The sequence below is a fragment of the Meriones unguiculatus genome, chromosome 15, assembly GCF_030254825.1.
Source record: "Meriones unguiculatus strain TT.TT164.6M chromosome 15, Bangor_MerUng_6.1, whole genome shotgun sequence".
NCBI lineage: Eukaryota > Metazoa > Chordata > Mammalia > Rodentia > Muridae > Meriones > Meriones unguiculatus.
In genome coordinates, this window is record NC_083362.1 from 1,575,378 (window position 1) to 1,598,749 (window position 23,372).

The following is a 23,372-nucleotide window of genomic DNA, read 5'->3' on the forward strand; positions in this document are numbered from 1 at the left end:
GCCACAAAGATGATTGCATTTGCCCTCCTTTCAAATTTAAAATTGGCTAAGGAGTTTCATAAAAAATTTCATGTTACAGCTGAGACATTGCATCATCGATTTGACATAACTAGAAAAAAGCTAGAAATATTGTTACCCAATGTCAAAATTGTTGTCAGTTCTTACCTATGCCTCATGTTGGGATTAATCCCAGAGGAATCCGTCCGCTACAAGTGTGGCAGGTGGATGTTACCCACATTTCATTTTTTGGTAAACTTCAATATTTGCATGTTTCCATTGATACTTGCTCTGGAGTTATGTTTGCTTCTCCCCTGACTGGAGAAAAGGCAGCCCATGTTATTCAACATTGCCTGGAGGCATGGAGTGCCTGGAGAAAGCCCAAAATTCTAAAAACTGACAATGGGCCAGCCTATACTTCTCAAAAATTTGGACAGTATTGTCATCAAATGGGAGTGACCCACCTAACAGGTCTCCCATATAACCCTCAGGGACAGGGCATTATTGAACATGCTCATCGCACTCTAAAATCCTACTTAATAAAACAAAAAGGGGGAGTCGAGGAGGCTCTGCCCTCAGTGCCATGAGTGACTTTTTCCTTGGCACTCTTTACTCTCAATTTTTTAAATTTGGACAGTCAGGGCCACTCGGCGGCTGATCGCCACTGCTTAGAGCCTGATAGGCCTAAGGAAATGGTTAAATGGAAGGATGTGTTAACTGGTCAATGGAAAGGCCCGGATCCTATTTTAATAAGATCCAGGGGAGCTGTCTGTGTTTTCCCACAGGAAGAAAACAATCCATTCTGGGTACCAGAGCGCCTCACGTGAAAGCTCGTGACAGCTGAAGATGATCTTTCAACAAATACACCTGCTACTACTTGAAGAATTAAGGGCGGCGATGGTGACCACTAATTCTACTCGAGTGGATTCATCGCTCACAGATGGCTTATTATCCTGGGTTTCTTCCGTCTTTTCTTATTTTAAAGATTGGGTGGGGGTTGGAATGTTTGGTGCAGCATTATGTTGTGGCTTAGTGTTTTTACTCTGGTTGTTCTGCAAACTCAAAACCCAACACAAACAAGTGTTTGTGTTTGACAAGGTGGTGATGGCACAAGCACTAGCAGCCCTAGAGCAAGGCTTGTCTCCCAAGGTTTGGCTTTCCATGTTAAAAGAATGATAAACAGCAAGGTTACCTCTGCCTTTGTAGTTGTAGTGCCACAAAATTGGATGAGACTGGATTAGCAGCCCTTGCACTCCCGGGGACATGTTCCCATTGCACGGGGATGGGTGTGATTCCATGTTGTCTCCTCATGAGTATAAAAATCAAACGGTCTGGAAAGTCAGTGACTGAAGAGTGCAAATAAGTCTCCGCCCACCTAAGACAGGACAGCCTCGCTGTGAGGAGGTTGCTCCAATGACGGGTAAGGGCTGAGCAATGCCTTCCACCAGACTCAGACATTGGTTATGCTCTCAAATAAATTGGCACAGCACCTCGTCGGCAGAAGGGGACTTGCTATATTTAAAACAAAAGGGGGAGATGTGGTGAGCTGAGACTCAGGCGCCATCTAGTGGAGCAGACATCCGCCCTCAGAACTGTAAAGACCTCCAGGACGCATGTGCGGGTTGCAAAAGCGCGCCAAGCCACTGCCCAGGGGTGAAGAGTGAGCAGCCAATCAGGGTATGACACGTCACTTAGGTGCAACCAGGGCTTATATAAACAGCGACACTTTGGGGCTAACTCCTCCATCTCTCCCCGCCCGGGGGTTGCCCGCCGTGGCGTCTGTTGGCCGATGCGAGCGCCGCCCGCGCCCGCGAGGTGGCCGGGCCTGTGCCGTGGCTGCGCTGCCGCCCCGAGCTTTGTGGGGGCAGTCCCGAGGCTCTCTCCTCCTTTCATCTCTTGACTGTAATAAAGCCTGTTGCAGAAGGATCCTTGTGTCCGCGTGCGTTCTTGTTGGCGAGCCGATCACACGGCTTTCAACAGTCCTTGCCTCTCTCCCTGTGACTTCTGTCCTGATGTAATCTTCAGCTCTCCAAGAGCCCCATATGGGGTGTATGGGAGCAGGGTCAGGAGAGACTGTGAGATGGAATTCTGGGAGAAAGACATTTATTAAAAGTGTTATTGACTCCAGGACACACAGGGTACAGCACAGTCATGCTCACATGTTCACATACAAACAGGATGACGTAGGTCCAAGGACAGGAAATCAGAGCCCACATGGCAGAAATCGGGTTCTCTTCTTCTATCTGTCCAAGGACGGATGTTCCCAGCACCATCCTGCAGGCATGTGCTCTGATTCCCAGGCAGGAGGCAGAGAAGTGGGTGGGAAGCAGGGTGTGAGGCCATCAGTCACTACTGTGATGTCAGCTCCCCTCCCTAGTGAGAGATCCTGTCACCTGGAGGTCTGTTAGTTAAGGTCTCCCCAACAAGGTCTCCCCAGGCACCTGTGTGTGACCCTGAGAGGGAGTCATTTTCCAGAGTCACTGTTCACTTTGTACTATTTGGGTCCCCAGGAAGTAAACTTAGGTCAGCAGGCTGGTGGCAGACTCCTCTTCCCCCTGAGCTATCTCACTGACTCATGATATTTTATGTCCATTCATTTATAATTTCAAAATCCATAATTGAAATAAATTTAGAAAAATGTTACATCCATGATTCATCACCAAAGGAATCCACATGTTTTTAAAGACATGGACTCTTGCTGACCTGGAACTCACCAGTTAGTTCAGCATAGCTGGACATCCAGCCCCAAGACTCTCCATGTCTCTTGCTTGTTTAGGGCTGGAATTACAAGTTCCTGCCCACCTCTGGCTTATAATGTGGTTGCTCAGGGTCTGACTATGGTCCTCCTACCCATGAGCAATGCTTCTCTGACTGGACCATCTCTCTGAGTCCATTCTCTCATGTTCTTTTTTCCACAGAAACATTCTCTCCTGTGCCTAATCGCCAGACTACCTCTGGTCATGATGCCACAGGAACCAGGGACAACAGCCTAGGTGGTGGACTGACTAGTCGTCACTGTCCTTTTGATTTGTACATATATATAGCTTATAATTTCTCAGATCTCTGATCACATTGATGGCTAAGCTAGGCTAATGATAGCTTTGCTGCTAAATGCAGACAATTAGATCCACTGTAAGTTCATCAGTCTATTCATTAGCTAGTTAGAACTACTAAGTACTAGATCTTTTATTTAGAAAAGTAAAGAAGGTTGCCTTGGGCACAAGCTTCATATTAATTGCCTATGTCTTTGAGTGAAAAACTGCACAGAAAAATGCAAAGTTTATGTAAAGTAGGAGGATATGAAAGTTTAAGTTATGAGGATATAAAAAATTGTTTAATGGTCTAGGAAAATGTTTCAAAGTTGATAAGTTCAAGAAAGATTGGAGGGTCTAAAAAGGTGTTTTAAGGTATGTGAATGTAAATTGTAGTGATATAAAAGAATTGGGAGATATATCAGATTCTCCCTCCCGTCTGCTATTGTTGTGCTTATCATATAAGATTTCAGAAGTTCAGAGTTAGGACATGGATCAATAGAGTTCTGATGAGTTGATGGAGCACTGAGTGGTTATTATTAAGTCACAAGCTTGAGATCTTAATTTCCTTTTGATTGTCTTCTGGAGATAAACTTATAGGTGCCTCTCATCATGCTAAACACATCTGTCTAATGTGTGTTTATCTGACCCAAAAGCTGTAGCTCTTATGAAATCTTAATGGCATGAATCTACTCCTGCTGTCTCATAGACACCTGTTAACTGCTCTTTCTAAAGTATGGATCTTGATACAATGGTGATACAATATACTTTCTTTAGGAAACTAAAATTGATAAGAGTTTCAGAAAATCAAAAACTCAGAAGACCTGGATCTGGCATAGCTCAAACAGACCCCAGATGAGTTTTTCCCTTTGTCTTGGGATTCCTCACTTTTCCTAATTACTAGACAAATTTTAACTTGTATCTCTAGTCTGAATTTTTCTCAGAAGATGTTCACCTGGCTGACAGAATCTATTTGGGGATCAGATATGGACTGCAAGCTGAAATATGGACTTGCTGTAAGCTGACATGTTTGCTCCCTGACTCTCCAGGTGGATCAACTAACCAGACACTTCTGAGGACTGCACCAGTGCCCACCCTGTGGCTGGCATTTCACCCTTCCTGGACCCTGATGGTAATGGTACTCTTGTCTACACTGAATTAATTTCAGAAGAAGAGGCCTTTGCTCAAAATCCCACCTAACATGCTGAAATGATATATCTAAAGCTGCTCCCTGGCATAGGGTTAAATGGGTTCCTATAGTATCAATTGACACATCAGAAAATAGAGCCTTCGATGTATTTCTTCTGGTCATGCTAGCTCTTGGACACATCTGGAGGATTCAATATAGTATCCTCTAGAAAAGGGGTAATGCAAGCTCCTAACTTTAAAAATAGAGTCTTCGGGCAGCATGACTGTGGTCCTAGATAAAAGCCTAGGACCAGGTCAATTGAGACATGTCCAGCTCTCTGTAGTGAGTAATTTGGCTTTCCACATTCCTTCCTGCACTTAAAAGATACTGATTCCTGGCAACCCTCCTAGAAGGGCCCTGGCTTGTGACCACAGAATGTGCTAACCACTCTTTTTCCCCAACAACATCCAATCGGCACACGTCAGGCATTGTTCTCTATCAGATATGCTCCAGATGGTAGGAGAACCATCTACAGTCTTTTTTTTTTTTTTAAGATTTATTTTATTTATATATATGAATCTGCATGCCAGAAGGCATGCATCAGATCACATTATGGATGGTTGTGAGCCACCATGTGGTTGCTGGGAATTGAACTCAGGACCTCTGGAAGAGCAGCCAGTGAGTGCTCTTAACCGCTGAGCCACCTCTCCAACCCCATCTACAGTCTTGATTCCCCAAACAATCTAGTCATTTTAAAGGTCAACTTCCTCATGAACTCATTACCCAATTATGAAATGCCAAGGCTTGGAAATGCCCACTTGAGTCTTTTTTCCTTTAAAAACTGTGATCCTTTAGACCTCATGGCCTCACTCCTCTCCCATTTCTACAGGAATGTTTGCCACCTGGACTGCAGTTTGTATCAAATAAACCCTTGTGTTCAGCTATGGACTTCACACCTGGTGGTGTTTTGTGGTCTTACTGTCTAGGCAAAACACTCTCAAGTCTGCTTTCTCTGCCTTCCTCCCAGGGCCCACGGTCCTCAGATCCCTTGACCTGAGCCTGACACAAACTCTCCTGGCCTCCCAGCCAGCTGCACATGGAGACACTTCTGTATCCATCCTACTCTCAGGGAAGCCGAGGAACAGAGGCTCTAGGTGAGTTACCCCAGATGGACAGTCAGTCAGGAGAGGGGTCTGGGCCAACTGTATCTGTCACAACGTACTTTCTATCTGTTTGTTTCTGAGTTTTTAAAATGGACCTTAATTACCCCAAACTGATCCTTGAACTGGTTATGAAGTTGACCTTGAACCCCTCCAGATGCTGCTGTCTGGGCCTCCCAAGAGCTGGATTACAGGTGTGCACCATCATGCCACTTCCTCTGCTGCTGCAGGGACAATCCTGGTTCTGAGCATGCCAGGCAAGTGAGCACTGTACCAGGGGACCCCGTCTTTACCCTCCGCAAGGTCTGCGAGGGTGACTCCTGGGCATGAGTTTTCTCCTTCAGGTTCCATCTCCTTTCCTTCACTGTCTAGGGTCTGTGGGTAACAGGTCAGCTGATGTCTGACTCTCCCAAGGAGGGTCTGGACCTGACAGGACGGCCACATGTCAGCTTCTGTCCCAGCACACTCATACTGCAGCCCTGGCAGGTTCAGCAGGACCCCAGCTGCCCTGTGCTCAGCCCCACTGCTGCCCCCTGCTGGCTCCCTAACCCAAGTCCTGGGCTCTGCTCTGCTTCCAGTCTGGACTCAGTTGGATCCCCATGGACACCCTGCTGTGGCTTTGATTTCTGTCCATGATGCTGTGGATAGTCTCCTGCAGTGTGTCCTGCTTCCCCAAACCAGTGACTGGGTCCCGCAGCCATGCTGCTTTCCCCAGGGAGGGGACATTCTGTGGAAGAGCAGCCTGGGGTTCTGGTGTGCACACAGGGGCTTTTGCATACCTGTGACCACGGGGAGTGTCACTGCAGTGTTGGGACCTTGGTGTGTCTCAGGTACAAGCGTGCCCTGACGCCACAGAATAACAAGTAAATCTAATTTGAAAAATAAACCTTAAGTGTGATTGGTCATATGTGACTCTAATTCTAACTTGTGAGAGGCAGAGACACATGGATCTCTGAGAGTTTGGAGCTAGCCTGGTCTATAGATCCATCTTCTCTGTCTCCAGAAAACCAAAACAGAAATCCAAACCAAAAGAACAAACCCCCATATCAATATACCATCTGGGTGAGCACAGAATCCTAGGTTTGACTGTCCAGGTGGATGGAGTCCTGAGTATCAATGACTGAGGTTGTCCTCTGGGTTAGACATGTATGAGCACACAAATCATTGAAGGCTCCTACACATTTGATTAGCTGTCACAGTCTTCATCATGGGTGAACATGGCTGCCCAGGCCAGGCTCTGTGACTCCTCAGATTCTACTTCCTGACAATGCCCTGCACAGGCCTGTGCCACCATGGCCGGCTTCCTCTACTCACATTCTTCCTGACTGGCTCAGGCCAGAGACACAAACTCAAACCCTGGTACCAGGTGAGAACCCAATGTCTGCTCCCCAGTAGGACCATAATGTTTTCTTGAGGAAGATCAGAAACCCAGTCTCCCTACTTGTGTCTGACCAGGGATTCAGCACCTGTTGACAATGTTGGTTCTGTGTAAATCCTTGCTGTGGCCCCGTTGTGGTTTTCCCCTATTGGACAATGGAAAAGGACCTGTTAGGTCACATGACCATTTGAGTAATGGCTTTTCTGCCTCCAGAGATGCTGGTGTGGTTGGCAATGACTTGGACCAGAGCTGTGACTGAGGTACATTTGGGTCTTGTGGCTGGAGGAATAAGAGCTGCATTTATGCCTCCCTGTGATTGGCCATCTCTACCAGGCATGGCCAGGAACGACTTCTGCCTGTAAGAGCAGCCTGGTTCCAGTCTTATGGGGCAGTCAGGATGCTGTCCTGGGCCCCAGCATTCTCTTAGGTATAAGCTGACCCTCTGACAATGAAATGTTAGGACAGACTGGACTTGGGACAGAAGTCCTGTCCTAGGAGAGATCCCAGAGGCCAGAATATCAACAAGACAGGAAATAAGGAAGTGAGGGCATATATTTTGACTAGTGAGAAAAGAAGCCAACATGGGACCGAAGCAGCCATGGTGTGTGGCCTGATGTGGAGCATGGAGGGTGAGGCTGTGAACGAGATGCCAGTGTCAGGGAGTAAGGGAGAGAGGAGGCAGGATTCTCAGGCAGTGGATCTCAGTGTGTACCATGGTCCTTGCCTCTCTCCCTGTGACTTGTGTCCTGGATACAATCTTCCACTCTCTGAGAGTCCCATATGGGGTATGTATGAGAGCAGGGATAGGAGAGACTCTGAGAAGGATTTCTGGGAGAAAGACATTTATTAAAAGTGTTATTGATTCCAGGAACAGACAGAGAACAGCACAGCCCAGCTCTCAGGGCCACATACAGACAGGATGACCTGGGATCCCAGGACAGGAAATCAGAGCCCACATGGCAGACGTGGGGTTCTCTTCTAGCTGTCCACGGAGGGATATTCCCAGCACCATCCTGCAGCCACATGCTCTGATTCTCAGGGAGAACACAAGGAAAGGGTGGGATGCAGGGTGTGAGGCCACCAGTCACTACTGTGATGTCAGCTCCCCTCCCTGGTGAGAGATCCTGACACCTGGAGGTCTGTTTGCTGAGGACTCACCAACATTGTCTCTCACCAGGCACCTGTGTGTGACCATGAGAGGGAGTCACTCTTTCAACAGTCACTGTTCACTTTGTAACTTTTGTGTCCTCAGGAATCACAGCCATTTCAGCGTACTGGTGGAAAGCTCCTCTTCCACCTGAGCTATCTCATTGACCCACAATATTTTATGTCCATTTATTTATAATTTTAAAATTCATAATTGAAATAAATTTAGAAAAATGTTATGTCTATGATTTTTCATCTGAGGAATCCTCATGGTTTTAAATACCTGGACTCTCATTGGCCTGGAACTCACCGATTAGTCTAGAGTAGCTGGACATCCAGCCCCATGACTCTGCCTGTCTCTTGCTTGTCCAGGGCTGGATTACAAGTTCCTGCCCATCCCTGGCTTACAATGTGGATGCTCAGGGCCTAAATACGGTCCTTCTCCCCATGAGTAATGCATCTCTGACTGGACCATCTCTCTGGCCCCTGGCAGGCCTCTCCCTAACAAACCTCCCAACCAGCCCCTCAGCTGCTCCGTGGGATGAGGGCTCTGTTGCCTGGAGTTTAGGCTTCAGTCTGCTGCCTGTAGGGGAAGAAACAGTGTCAGTGTGGCAGCCATGCTGGTCCTCCATGCTGCCTCTCAGCTGTTCTCTGTCTTCAGACAACATGAGGGGCTCAGGGCAGCAAACAGCTCTCAGCAGCCAGTCAGGGACAGGTGTAAAAATCAGCAGGACCTGAGGCCAGTCTTCAGCTGTCCTGCTCAACACAGGGCAAAGCTCTGCTGGTCCCGGAGCCATGGCCATGTCCTGTGTCCCTGTTCCTTCCCCTGACCACTTGTCCCTTCCCTCTTTCCCTCCTGTGCACTCCCCATGATGCCTCCCTTTTCCCTCCCTGGAGCCTGTCTCTCCAGCTTTCCCTCTGAGTGCAGGCTGCTGCCTCCCTGCAGATTCTGCCTCCTGGTTTGAATCCTGGTCAGCATTCTGCTTCCTCCCAGGCTGCTGCTGTCCCACCTCTCAGCTGCTCCTCTTTCCTATTGGAGGCTGTGCCCTTCTGCTGCCAGGGGCTGCACAGTCAAGTCTTTATGTCTGGGTTTCCATCACACTCCCTGCTCATCTCTGCCTCTGTCCTGTGTCTTCCATTCTCCCTGGCCTTAAATCTGCTCTCAACCGTGTCCACAGTGGGCTCTCATTTGTGTGTACAAAGTCTTGTGGAGTCCTTGTTGGGTTTGAACTTCCTGTGTAACTGCAGGGCTTTGAAGTGATTCTTTTCTCTATTTCTGTGCTTGGATTAGGGTGTCTGTCACTGTGTCTCTATTTTTGTTTCTTAGAATACTTGTGAAAGTTAGAAGACAAATAGTTTATCTTTCCAAAATGTAACTGGAATGGGAGTAGGGATTGCATTGAATTTTTAGATTTTTTGTTGTTGTTGTTGCAATGTCATAATGTATAAAATTTTATTCTGGTTGTTGAGAGCTGCTTGCTTGGCAAGCTGCTTTGTTATTGAGTATTCATTGAAGCACATGTTTTCACTCTGGCCTTGAGACAGGTATAAACGAGATGTTTTCCCAAGCTGTTTAACTTGTTTGTATGACCTTGGACCATTTTTGTTTTACAGAGTGGTAGTCTAAGAACACAAGTTTGATATGAACCCCTTCCTTGTGCTAATATAACTTGTTTTATTTGTCTATAAAAAGGAGCTGTTGAGTGAACTCTGGGCTTCAGTATTTACAGATAGTCTTCTCTAGCTGATTCCTTATTCTTGCTTCATTTCTCTCCATCCTCACTCCCCACTCAGGTACTCTTCAACTTTGCAGCTGTCTCTGGCATCTGGGAATATCTTTACCTGATTTAGTGTTTCCTTCACTATTAAAAAGTTTATTGTCAGGCAGTACACACATATATGTGAATGTTGGCATATGTGCACACACATGTGCATGGTAGTGGACAACCCTGGGAACTGTCCTGTAGGAGCTCTCCACCATAGCTCCTGAGACAGGTCTGTCATTGGCTCTGGTCTTCCCAGTAGGTAAAGCACAGTGAGATCCCAGTGTCTCTGCCTGTGTAAGAATCTGCCGACACTTTATGTGGGTGTGGGGAAAGAAATTCATGCCCTTGTGTTTGTGGGTCAAACACTTCATGACTGAGCCATCACACTGGCTGTTTTGCAATTTCACTCAAGAGTGTTACATTTTCAGACTACAAATCTTTTGTGTTGTTGACTCTCCTGTCATAATGTTGTACAAACAGTGTTTCCCAGTTGTACCCTGATATAGCAATAAAGCAGCTTATAGCAGGTCTATGAGCAGGGGAGCGAAGAGGGCTGCATTTTTTGTCAGCCCGGTGAAGAAAAGATAGAGGAAGAAGTAGGGGATTAAACCAGTATAGTGAGAGACAGGCAGATGTCCAGGAGGGACCAGGAGAGAGCTCAGAAAGGAAACCTACAAAATGCAAATATCTCTGGGATGTTAACTGGAAAGAAACTAGATTAGTGTACAGGATTTAGAATTGAGCAACAACTGCTCAGTTCTTTTTTGTGAAACTTATTATTAAACAAATATAATGGAGTCTCAATGCTTTGCATGATACCAGGGTTAAGACAACAGTGAAAAACAAACAGTTTTATAAAAATATCTTTAACCTTGCCTCTTTGAGTCTTCAGGTTCTTCCTTCACATTGTCTTTTTATATGTGAGTCTATTGCACACCATGCTCTCAACATCTACTATATCACATATCCCCAACTCTCTAAGCTGTCTATTTTCCTAGGTTTCCCTTCCTGTGAGGTGTTGTCCCTGAATGCTGGTCTCCCTGAGACCACAGCTCCTTCCCAGTGAGCAGCTGGCCCTGAGGCTGCTGTATGCCTCCTTGCAGGCCTTAAAAGCTGGCGCTGTGTTCACCCGCATTTGCTCCTCTGACTCCCAGCTGGTCTAGAAGGACAGTAGGCCAGAGTTAGTCCTTGCTGAGTTCACCCACCTTTTGTCCTTCTGTTCTCTTTCTGTTCCCTGTACAGGCCCTTCTCCATCCCCCATAGCTGAGAACACTCCCAGTGGGGACACTCAGGTGAGGGCCTGTCCTGGACACTCACCTTTTCTTCCACCAGAGGAAGATCAGCAACACAGAGATGGCGGTTATGAGCACTGCCTTGGCCACCACCATCCCGAGCATGGCTCTCAGGATCACCAGTGAAGGGTTCCTCTGGCCCTCTGTGTCCCTGATTCCAGCTGTGGTGACTGCAGAGGGGAGGGTGGAGGGGCTCCTCATGGTGGTGCTGCCTGCTGGGGAGAAGTGAGAAGTGAGCACATCCTCCTGGAGGAAGGAGGGAGGGCTGAGTGTCACCTCTGTCTCTTATGTGGGATGGGTGCAGCTGTCAGAAGTCCACACAGAGAGGGGAGTAAATGCTGAAAGCTGAGGCTCAGGACAGCAAGCTCAAATGCACACTACCAACTGTCCTGACTGTGTCTTCAGATTTGCGTTTGTTCCCAGATAACTAAGCCATAGAAACCCAGGGACTTTTGACATAAGTGTGTAACACACAGCTCTGATTAGTCCATAGCGGGCTTGTTGCTCATGCCTTGGCATCTGAGTTTAATAGTTTGTGTTCACATGAAGAGCAGGTGAGGAGGGAATGACTCCCAAGAGGCAAAGGCAGGCAGATTTCTGTGAGTTCAAAGCCAGCCTGATCTATGTATGTAGTTCCACAGCACACAGAGCTGAGTTTTCAAACTTGAAGCCAGCAAGAAAGCCTCTTCACAAAAATAATGTGTGTAGCACCTGAGACCCTCCTCTAGGCTCCACATGAAGTAATGTGCAAACATGAACACACATATACACACACACTCACACACAGACACACACACACATCTCTGACTTAACAGACCCACGTGTCCACACACACCGTATACATGAAAATGTGTATTAGAAAATACGTTATTTTAGCTGGACATGTATTACTCAGTGTGAAGTCAGGTACATTTCTTTGCTCTTAAACATCACTGCAGATTACATCCTCAATATTTACCTATCTGGAAATTTTAGAGCAGAGGTTCTCAGTCTGTGGGTCACTCCCCTGCAGGGGTGCAAATCAGGCATTCTGTATATCAGATATTTACACTATGATTCACAACAGTAGAAAAATTACAATTATCCAGTAATAATGACACAGTTTTCTTCCTTGGGTCATCACAGCATGAGGAATTTGTTACAGCATAAGGAGGGTGAGAACCCCTGAGCTAGACCATGAAACTGCTCCTTTCCTCCCTTCCTTGGAAGCTGCAGACTGCACAGAACACTGTGCTGTGGGCGTTCTCTCATGAGAGAGCTATGCCTCTAATGTCGGCACAAGGAGGTGGGGGCTGGGCGGATTTCTGTGAGTTCAAGGTTGGCCTTTTTTCTTCATAGTTTTAGGAGAGCCATGGCTAAGTGCTGAAACACTGCTGTGTAAAAATCCTATAATAATGGTATAAATAATCCCCCAAAATTAAAAAGACAGAAAAAGAGCCACAGATCAAGGTCGAGATAAACACCACAGCTCGGAGTCCCCAGTTCCTGTGGGACCATGTGTAGGACACAGTGTCAAGGCTGCTCCTCAGGGCTCCATGTGGAGAGAACACAGTTACTTCTGCATCAGGGACCACAACACAGAGCAGCCTCAGCCTGAAAATGGGGACATGTTACTGCAGAGCCTGAGGGCTTGTGTGGGTGAGGTGAGGGAAGGAGGGAGAGAGGTGTGCTGGGACATGGAGAGGAGACAAGGGGTGGGTAAGGAGAGGTGACAGAGGTGTCCTGTGCAGCTAGGAGGGGAAATGACACTGAGGTGCCAGGGGGCAGTTTCCACCTCCAAGAACATCCAGTGGGACCTACTGTGTGTTCTGGGCTTAGGCTGGAGCTGTGAGGAGACCTGCATGTGGGGACCAATGGGAGCCCTGACACAGGCCCAGGAGAGTCAGGGACATCCTTGAGGAGTTAGTCTCCCTTTAGGCCATGGGAAATGGCTGTGGGCAGGACTGCAGGGTTAGATTGGGAACAAGGGAGTGAGTTGTGAGTGAGGCAGCTGCTGAAGCTTAGAGTGGGGTGTTGTTCTTCTTAAGAGAGAATGTCAGACAAGGCAGAAGAGGAAGCAAAGGCGTGTCACAACTATGAGAAACAATGCTGTTGACAGAGATGTGGGAGAGCCTAGATAAAGGAATATGAAACAAAGCTGAGAGTTGTGGAGCCTGAGGTGACATGTAGGGACAAGGAAGCCAGAGGCATCAAAGCCTGAGCCAGGGTGCCTCACCGCGGATGATGATGAGTCGGGTGCCATTATATGACTGCAAAATCTTTAAGCCTTCTGTTGACTGCAGATGAACTCTACAGAAATACATGCCTTCGTCATCCTCCTGAAGGTTCAGGATTCTGAGGACTCCATATTTCTGACCCTGTGTCCAGCTCAGGGTGAACCTGTTCTTGAAATGGCTGTGTATGAAACCTATGGTGGAGTTGTAGATAAAGTCCCCATGGAAGTGCTTCCATCTCCAGGCTATACTCATCTGAGGAAATTCTGCCAACTCCCAGGGGAAGTAGAAGGAGAATGGAATCTCGATGGAGCCGCCCTGGACACCAGAGAGACGTGCTGGCTGGTTCACCCCATAGGAATTTTCTCTGTTGGATCCTGCTGCGTTCCCTGGGAAGGATGTGGAAATTAGAGGTCAAGCAAGGGATCGAAAAGAGAACCCAGAGCCTCATGAGCCTTCATCACAGGCAGTTGTGAGACAAGGGCAGGACTGTCCCTAGGGCTGTTGGGACAGGACAGACAGGGAAGGTTGGGTCAGGCTCACTCTGAGGGATGAGCTGTTTCTTGGGCAGAGAGGCCTGGCTGCTCCTCTAGCAGACCCCTGTCCACATGACAGCCCACTCTTCCCAGCCCTGTGTTCATTCCTGTGGTTCAGTCCGTAAAGTGAGGTCCCCACACTCACCAGCTTGCAGACACACTGCCGGCAGCAGAAGCAGGAGCCAAGCCATGGACAGAGGCTCTCCAGGAAATGAGAACAGCAGAGCTATCAGGGAGGAGACTCTGGAGGTCCCTGGTATTGTTCAGAAGTCAGGAGATGACCGGGGTTAAGAGACACATAACCATCTCCTGTGGAGGACTCAGCGGGAGCAGGACCTCCCGACTTCCACCTCCCTGTGGCCAGCAACTTCCTTTTACATTTTGGCGTCTTCTTTGTTATGGTGCAAGAGATCTGCCCTTGTGGTCTCTGACGAGGTGGCTGTGCCTTTAAGCCTGGCCCCATTTCTGGAGGGGATTTATGGCCTTCATGTTGCCATGCTGGCTTCTCTTTTCTTCCACCTTGAGCTCCTGTTTGCCATGTCCTTCATCTATACCATGATGTCCCCTTCTTTCTCCCACCTTTCTCTGCCTCCCCTCTCAACTCTCCCATCCCTTCTCCTGTCTTGTTGGTTCTCTGTGTGTCTAAGGCTCTCCCACATCTAGGGAAGAGGCTGCCAGGACCAGCCCACCCCCTTTCAGAAAGAGAAGAGATGATCCATGTCTCTGACCAACTGAGCCTCTACTCTGCTAAGAGATGCTGATGAAGGTGGTGCTGGAATGGATGCTACCTCAGCCCCCAAGTCTAGAACTGAACACCTTATTCTGCTCTTTGCCCCCTTCCTGTTCTTCAGTGACTTCTCACAAATTTCAGGCTGCACCAAGACCTGGTGGACCCTCACCATCCTGGCCTGTTTTCTACTGTTCAGTTCATAATGTCCCTAGGCTTCATAGCTTCCTAGATGACAGTCCCCCTGACCCAGACAGGGACTCTGAAGCTTGTGCTGTCTCTGCAAGACCCTTCGTGCCCTTCCACCTACAGAGGAAGGCCCAGTTCAGGCCATGCAGCATCAAATGGCAGGTCTGAGGGAAGTGTAGTCTCAGTAGGACCTTGTAGGCTTCTGCAAAATATGGAGGCCTCAGCCTGGCTACAAGTCCTCACTCAGCCTCACCTCAAAGGCTAGGGCTAGGTGATACCTTCCCTGACACTCTAGCAATGAGTCCCACTAGCTGTGGCCATTCCAGAACCCTCTTTAGATTAAGTGAGCAAAGAAGGCTCAGAGCAGCAATGTGTCACTCATGACACACAGCCTGGGACATCTCTCAGAGTGGACACAGCTGGCTTCTGACTAGGGTGGGGACAAGAAGGTGGCACAGAGGTTGTAGTGGCCTCGGGGCCACTTCTGTAGGAGGGTCATCCTACCCTCCCCCCACACAGGGTGTCATCATTTCCCTGAGAGGCAGGAAGACAGGATTGCACAAGAGCAAGGGGCATCATTGTCCTTGAGCAAAAAATATAGTGTTAACTTCCCATTTTGTCAGTCAGAGTTCCTGGCATTGATTGCCTTCTCCATGCTTCCCTGCAAGGGATTATGCAGCCCATCTCTTGAGAAGTTCCAAGTTTAAAATTAGAGTCTTAGGGCAGCATGGCTGTGGTCCTGGGGAAAAGTTTAGGACCTGGTTAATTGAGACACGTTCAGCCTGCTGCATGGAGTAATCAGGCTCACCACATCCTTACTGCACTTCAGAGATACCATTTCCTGGCAACCCACCCAGATGGGGCTTGGCTTGTGACCACAGAGTGTGCTTATTGCTCTTTTTCCCTATCAACAGCTAATCAGCGCACTCCAGGTATTGTTCTAGATCAGATAACCTCCAGATGGCTGGACCAGAACCGTTTATGATCCTGGCACCTAAAGTAAGCCAGTCATTTTAAAAGTCAACTTCCTTAATGAACCCTTTCCCAATGATGAAATACCAAGGCTTGGAAACCCCCGCCTGAGTCTTTTTCACATTAAAAAGCCCATTCCCGTAGACCTTGGGTCTGTACTCCTCCCGTTTTGACAGGAAGGTTTGTGACCCTGGCTTGAGCTCGTATCAAATAAACCCTTGTGTGTTCTGCAATGGACTCAACTCCTGGTGGTCTTTTTGAGTCTTGAAATCTAAGCACAACATTTGGAGGTTCCACTGAGATTTTGAGATTCCCCAGGCCCCAAGACACTCAATTGTGCCGGCTGGTGAGTCTCTGTGTAGTGTCTCTGTCTTCTGTCTACTGTCATGTGGGTTCTGCTGAAAAGCCTCGAGGTGTTGCTTTACACAGCAAGATGTGGCTAGGAATGGACACGATCAAGAGTTACAACTGTGGGGGTCAAGGGAGACATCTCTGGACTTGGGGTAGACAAGGAATCCTACCTGTCTCTTTTGTGGATGTGGAATCCCACTGTCAGTTGGAGTGTTTTGGTGGACCTGGAATCCCACATGGTAGACGAAAAGCCCATTGCCAGTTACTGTCCTCTCTGTGCTTTTGGTATCCAAGGCAGGGAGGCCATGGCAGGAGTCTGTGAGTCTGTGAGTCTGTGAGTCTGAGCTTTTGGGTTCACTTCTGTTTCCAATTGTAGAAAGACTACATAGCTACTTTTTTTGTCTTTGTCTTTCTATTTTATTTCTTGTGTTTGTGTGTCTTTGTATTGGACTGTGAGGGTTAATTTGAGACAGATTTCTTCGAACCCCTCGCTATTCCTCCCTCCCCATACCCCTGCACAATTTTTCTCTGCATCATTTCCCACTGCAGCTGGATCATCGAGGGTGCTCAGGTGGTGTGCTCTGGCAGTGGTTGTCATGGGATGGGTGGGTATGTGAGGGTGGGGCCGGGAATGAAATTGTCTGGGACTGCTCCTGCCAGCTAGCTGCTACAGAGTATACCCTCATTGCAGTGGCTGGACCATCCCAGGGGTAACAGCCCTGTAAGCTTCTTCTCCCCCCGTATCCCGGGCCCTTCCCAATTATATAGGCAACCACATCAGCCAATCACAGCCAACCACGCTCACTCATCAGACCTGCAGCAGGCAGCCAGTGGGCCAGTGCCACGCTCGCCTTGACCAAATATGGACTTGTTTATCAGCAGTCAGTACATGCAGCAGGCACCATCTTTTAGGCTTGGCAACTTAATAGCCTAATAGCCACGGCTTCCCACACCAGTGGTAACAGCCCTGCCCCCAGCAGAGCAGCACCTGCCCAATCCAAAGGCTAAGGGAGCCACGGTCTTGGCACCTCTGCCACTGCTCTATGGTTCCTGGTCTGGCAGGCTGGTGTAGATGGATGGAGAAAGACCAGACAGCTGTGTACTGTGGTGACTTTGTCTTCCCCATGCTCCCAACGCTACAGGCTGGGGAACCTGTGGTCATTAGTGAGAGCACGCTTTTGGAATGAAACAGGTTGAGAACAGCCAGGAGCTGGGCGGGCTACACGAGCTTGTCCAGGACAATGGAACAAAGTGCTTGAAATTATGGCTGGGTGGAGTAAGAAAAGTTGTATGGCTGTTTAAATGTATGTATGGCCATTACAAGTTTATCTCTGACTGATCATAAATGGTTAATATGCTCTGTATGTCTTGGTTAGAGATGAACAGTTATTGCATATGTTTAAAGGTTAAATTCAAACTCTTGGTTAAAACATATATATGTGTGTGTATATATATATTTGTAAGATCTATAGAAACACAGATGTTTTTAAGTATCAACCATGTGGCCTGCCATGTGATGTGAGTCCACACCATCTTAATTGCCATGTGGCATGAGGAAGGACAAAGAAAAACTATTCAGAACCTCTTAGTCACAATGAATTTTGTTTATCGTCCTATTTCCTTGTGGACTTAGAGACAACTCTCATTTTAAATTGGTATTGATCTTAGAGATTGGATTGGTTGACTGGTAAAATTTGGTTTTGACTTTTAAAATTATGGTTATGCTTTGTGACTTTACTCCTGAAAAGGGTACTTTATTTTGATATTGCAAAAATAGATGTCTTCTTAAAAAGCATTTAAGGCTATGAAACATTTTTATGCTCATCAGATATTTTATAGTAATGTCTTAATGGATTTTACATATATATATATAATTCAGGATTGTGTTTTTGCAGCATGCTGTGTGTGTAATTCAGCCCTGGTTTGTAATGGTCTATTCACATTAATGGGCTGATTTGCAGTATGTGCATGGCTCCCAGTTCCTGAGGGAACAGATTAATGCTGTTTCTTTCTGGGTGATAGGTTTGGTAAGACCAGAAGAGTTCAAATACAGTTTAAAATTGTTCTATACTGTTCTGTTATGCAGTTGGTTCTCAAACTTATTAGATCACAATGTAAGAACTTGGTTATGGGAAACTCTAAGTGCTCCACAGTGCTATAGTGGGGGAGGCAGCCACACCTAATGGCCATGTTTTAAACTTTCAGCCACAGCCTGTAACAACACACGGTTTTCTGCCATGTTGGTTCAGGGATAAAGAGAGTGGAGCCTTAGTTTTACCTCCATCTTTATGGAGCTGTGATCAGTTCCCTGTTTAGTGCTAAGTGCAACTTCTGTCCTTTAAGCATTTTGCTGTTCAGTGTTAATGCAATGTGGTAGATCAGCAAGATTTGCCAGTCCCTCTATGAACAGTATCTGATTGAAAGTTTTGCTGTTATTTTAGTTCAGGAATACATGCTAAAGTTATGCTAATGACTGCAGTTGGTTACAAACTGAGGTTTAGCTAGTCTCTTGTTTATGTTTTTAAGGTTAAGCCTAGGATGGGTAATTATAGAGTTTGCCTATGTAGATCTACTTGAAATAGATATGGTCCTAAAATACTTATCTAAGGAATATGACAGAATTAGAGATAATGGTGTTCCGTTCTACAGGATGTAATTGAGAGTGGATAACTAAATGTGGACAAAGAGTAACTCATATGCTGGCCCTCTAGCTTGTCAGGGAACTGTGGAAGATGGCATTTAATGTGTGTAAGCTTATTATAAGAGAAAGGCCCCCAAATCTTGGCAGTAGCTCCCCCAGGTCTCTGAGAAGATTTGAACACAACAACAGATGACTTTGACTCTGGATTGTGGTATACTAACCACTGGACGAGACTGCCTCTACTGTACTTCCCCTAGGGCCCAGCCTAAACTGTGGACAAAGCTGTGGACGCCTGGAGGGTCATTGCTTCACATTGCTGAAGGCGAGATGATGCCATTTTCTCATCTTCTGTGCCTGATGGACAGACTACCTCTTCACATGATGCCATGAGACCACAGGAGCCAGGGGCAACTGCCTAGGTGGTGGACTGACTAGTCGTCACTGCCATTTTGATTTGTATATATATAGCTTATCATTTATCCTTCTCAGGTCTCTGGTCACATTGATGGCTAAGCTAAGTTATATATATATATATATATATATATATATATATATATATATATATATATATATAATGGTAGCTTTGCTGCTAAGGAGCAGACAATTCAATCCACTTTATTCCATCGGCCAATTTATTAGTTAGTTATAACTACTAGGTACTAGATCTTTTATTTAGAAAGGTAAAGAGGTTTGCCTTCTCACCGGCTTCATGTTAATTGCTTGTGTCTACAATGAATAACTGCATAGAAAGAGGTAAAGATATGTAAGGTAGGAGGATATGAAAGTTGAAGTTATGAGGATATAAAAAAATGTTTAAGGGTCTAGGAAAATGTTTCAAAGTTGATAAATGCAAGAAAGGTTGGAGGGTCTAAAAAGGTGTTTTAAGGTATGTGACTATAAATTATAGTGATATAAAAGAATTGGGAGATATTTCAGATTTCTTCCTCCCCTTGGCTATTGTTGTTCTCATGTTATTAGATTTCAGAAGTTCAGAGTTAGGACATGGATCAATAGAGTTCTGATAAGCTGATGGAGCACTGAGTGCTTATTATTGAGTCACAAGCTTGAGATTTTAATTTCCTTTTGAATGTCTTCTGGAGATAAACTTAAAGGTGCCTCTCATCATGCTAAACACATCTGTCTAATGTGTGTTTATCTGACTCAAAAGCTGTAGCTTTTATGAAATTTTAATGGCATGAATCTACTCCTGCTGTCTCGTAGACTCCTGATAACTGCTTTTTCTAAAGTATGGCTCTTAATACAATGGTGATACATTGTATTAAGAATGTATCTTCTTTTGGAAACTAAAATTGATATGAGTTTCAGAAAATCAAAGACTCAGAAGACCTGGGTCTGGCATAGCTCAAACAGACCCCAGATGAGTTTTTCCCTTTGTCTTGCAGTTCCTCAATTTTCCTAATTACTAGACAAATTTTAACTTGTATCTCTAGTCTGAATTTGTCACAGCAATTGTTCACCTGGCTGACAGAATCTATTCTGGGATCAGCTATGCACTGCAAGCTGAAATCAGGACTTGCTAGAAGCTGACATGTTTGCTCCCTGACTCTCCAGGTGGATCAACTAACCAGACACTTCTGAGGACTGCACCAGTGCCCAGCCTTTGGCTGTCATTTCACCCTTCCTCGACCCTGATGGTAAAGGTCCTCTTCTCTGCACTGAAGTAATTTCAGAAGAAGAGGCCTTTGCTCAAAATCTCACCTAACATGCTGAAATGATATATCTAAAGCTGCTCCCTGGCATAGTGTTAAATGGTTTCCTACAGTATCAATTTACACATTGGAAAAAAGATTCTTTGATCCATGTCTTCTGGTCATGCTATCTCTTGGACACATCTGGAGGATTCAATATAGTATCCTCTAGAAAAGGGGTAATGAGAGCTCCTAACTTTAAAAATAGTGTCTTCGGGCAGCATGACTTTGGTCCTGGATAAAAGCTTAGGACCAGGTTATTTGAGACATGTCCAGCTTTCTGCATGGAGTAATTTGGCTTGCCACATTCCTTCCTGCACTTAAAAGATACCACTTCCAGGCAACCCTCCCAGATGGCCCCTGGCCTATGACCACAGAGTGTGCTAATCATTCTTTTTCTCCAACAACATCCAATCAGCACACTCCAGGCATTGTTCTCTATCAGTTATGCTCCAGATGGCAGGAGAACTGTTTAATGTCTTGAGTCCCAAAACAATCCAGTCATTTTAAAGGTCAACTTTCTTATGAACCCATTACCCAATTATGAAATGCCAGGGCTTGGAAATGCCCAATTGAGTCTTTTTCCCTTTAAAAATCCCATTCCCCTAGACCTCAGGGCCTCACTCCTCTCCCATTTCTACAGGAATTTTTGCCACCTGGGCTGCAGTTTGTATCAAATAAACCCTGGTGTTCACCTATGGACGGGACACCTGTTGGTGTTTTGTGGTCGCACTGTCTAGGCACAACTCTTTCAAGTCTGCTTTCTCTGCCTTCCTCCCAGGGCCCACGGTCCTCAGATCCCTCGACCTGAGCTGACACAAACTCTCCTGGCCTCCCAGCCAGCTGCACATGGAGACACTTCTGTATCTATTCTACACTCAGGGAAGCCAAGGAACAGGAGCTCTAGGTGTGTTACCCCAGATGTGCAGTCAGTCCGGAGAGGGGTCTGGGCCGACTGTCTCTGTTTCAACACGCTTTCTATCTGTCTGTTTCTGAGTTTTTAAAATGGACCTCAATTGCTCCAAACTGATCCTTGAACTTGTTACGAAGTTGACCTTGAACTACTACAAATCCTGCTGTCTGGGCCTCCCAAGAGCTGGATTACAGAAGTGCACCATCATGCCCCTTCATCTGCTGCTGCAGGGAAAAACCTGGTTCTGAGCATGCCAGGCAAGCATGCACTGTACCAGTGGAACCCAGTCTTTACCCTCAGCAAGGGCTGCAAGTGTGACTCCTGGCCATGAGTTCTCTCCTCCAGGTTCCACCTGCCATTCTCTCACTGTCTGGGGCCTGTGGGCAAAAGGTCAGCTGATGTCTGACTCTCCCAAGGAGGGTCTGGACCTGACAGGACGGCCACATGTCAGCTTCTGTGTCCCAGCACACTCACAGCAGCCCTGGCAGGTTCTGCAGGACCCCAGCTGCCCTGTGCTCAGCCCCACTGCTGCCCCCTGCTGGCTCCCTAACCCAAGTCCTGGGCTCTGCTCTGCTTCCAGTCTGGACTAGTTGGATCCCCATGGACACCCTGCTGTGGGTGTGATTTCTGTCCAGGACGCTGTGGGCAGTCTCCTGCAGTGTGTCCTGCTTCCCCAAACCAGTGCCTGGGTCCTGCAGCCATGCTGCTTTCCCCGGGGTGGGGACATTCTGTGGAAGAGCAGCTAGGGTTCTGGTGTGCACACAGGGGCTTTTGCATACATGTGACCATGGGGAGTGTCACTGCCGTGTTGGGACTTGGGTGTGTCTCAGGTACAAGCATGCCCTGACGCCACAGTATAACAAGTAAATCTAATTTGAAAAATAAACCTTAAGTGTGATTGGTCATATGTGACTCTAATTCTAACTTGTGAGAGGCAGAGGCACATGGATCTTTGAGAGTTTGGAGCTAGCCTGGTCTATAGATCCACCTTCTCTGTCTCCAGAAAACAAAGAAAACAAAACATCAAAACCGACATGTCATCCAAAATACCATCCAGCTGAGCACAGAGACCCAAGGTTGACAGCCAAGGTGGATGGAGTCCCGTTTCTCAATGACTGAGATTGTCCTCTGGGTTACACATACATGAGCACACACCTACTTGCACACACGGGCACCTGCACAGACAGAGACAAATCATGCAACACTCCTACACAGCTGATCAGCTGCCCTGACTTCCCCTGGCCTCATACCAAGTGAACATGGCTGCCCAGGCCAGGCTCTGTGACTCCTCAGACTCCAGTTCCTGACAGTGTCCTATGCAGGCCTGTGTCACCACACCTGGATTCCTCTTCTTGCTTTCTTCCTGACTGGCTCAGGCCATGAACACAAACTCAAACACCAGTACAGGACTAGAACTCAATGTCTGCTCCCCAGTGGAACCATAATGTTTTCTTGAGGCAGATCAGAGTCCCAGTCTCCCTACCTGTGTCTGACCATGGGTTCAGCACCTGTGGAGAATGTTGGTTCTGTGTACATCTTTGCTGTGGCCTCATTGTGGTGTTCCCCTATGGGACAATGTAAAAGAACCTAGGTGGTCTCATGACCATTTGAGCAACAACTTTAATGCCCCTTCTCTGTGGTTAGTTGTGTGTGGCTTGGAGCTGACAAATGGACTCTTTAGATGACTAGACAGACCTTGTTCTTGCCATCCTGCTTGAGTGACCACTTCAGGGATCTCAGAGGAAAGACCACCCAGCTGCCAGCCCCACTGTGACCATGGCTGCTGCTGGGTTCCTCCTCAGTGGGCCTGGGTCCAGTTAGACATGTCCAGACTCTCACAGCTGCCCCAGGAGACTTCACTTTAGCCAGGAGAAGCCTTGGGGACCTCCTCATGACGCATCCTACCTATCGCTAGTCTCATGTGGTTGGCGCTGACTTGATCCAGGGCTGTGACTGAGGTACATTTGGGTCTTGTAGTTTGAGGAATAAGAGCTGCATTTATGCCTCCCTGTGATTGATGATCCCTACCAGGCATGGCCAGGAACTTCTTCTGGGTGTAAGAGCAGCCTGGTTCCAGTCTTATGGGCCAGTCAGGATGCTGTCCTGTGTCCTGGCATTCTCTTAGGTAGTGGCTGACCCTCTGAGCATCAATTGTTAAGGAAGAATGGACATAGAATAAAAGTCTGGTCCTAGGAGAGAGCCCAGAGGCCAGAATATCAAC

The 23,372-nt window shown here is 47.0% G+C and overlaps 1 protein-coding gene and 1 long non-coding RNA gene across 7 annotated transcripts in view; one reads left to right on the forward strand and one right to left on the reverse strand.

The window, feature by feature from the left end:
• Window positions 1-23,372, forward strand: part of LOC110556757 (uncharacterized) — a 60,628-nt gene that overhangs the window by 22,074 nt on the left and 15,182 nt on the right. Inside the window, exons 3-5 of one of the 4 annotated variants that reach the window (XR_009586359.1) lie at window positions 4,079-4,161; window positions 5,186-5,312; window positions 21,020-21,996. This is a non-coding gene — a long non-coding RNA (uncharacterized LOC110556757). Of the gene's footprint in view, window positions 1-786; window positions 4,048-4,078; window positions 4,162-5,185; window positions 5,313-5,475; window positions 6,651-21,019; window positions 21,997-23,372 lie in introns of those variants that run through there. The other 3 variants (XR_009586357.1, XR_009586358.1, XR_009586360.1) reach the window with 3 other exon arrangements.
• Window positions 7,522-14,015, reverse strand: LOC110556754 (paired immunoglobulin-like type 2 receptor beta). Of its 3 annotated transcripts, none has more exons than XM_060367950.1 (4): window positions 13,795-14,015; window positions 13,202-13,502; window positions 10,926-11,108; window positions 7,522-8,425 (listed from the first exon to the last, which is right to left on the reverse strand). In XM_060367950.1, exons 1-4 carry the CDS (start codon window positions 13,838-13,840, stop codon window positions 8,407-8,409), a joined length of 549 nt encoding a protein of 182 aa, XP_060223933.1. In that variant the 5' UTR covers window positions 13,841-14,015; the 3' UTR covers window positions 7,522-8,406. The 3 variants fall into 3 exon arrangements, with proteins under 3 accessions (XP_060223933.1, XP_060223932.1, XP_021506354.1); XM_060367949.1 differs by having other exon boundaries at window positions 10,926-11,112; window positions 13,116-13,502; XM_021650679.2 differs by having other exon boundaries at window positions 10,926-11,115; window positions 13,116-13,502.

Bases quoted from the DNA above. Each gene is read 5' to 3' on its own strand.
- LOC110556754 (XM_021650679.2), bottom strand. From the start codon at position 13,840: ATGGCTTGGCTCCTGCTTCTGCTGCCGGCAGTGTGTCTGCAAGCTG. The intron at 13,503-13,794 runs GTGAGTGTGGGG...CATCCTTCCCAG, and splicing joins GGCAGTGTGTCTGCAAGCTG to GGAACGCAGCAGGATCCAAC. The intron at 11,116-13,115 runs GTGAGGCACCCT...ACTTCTCCCCAG, and splicing joins CCGACTCATCATCATCCGCG to CAGGCAGCACCACCATGAGG.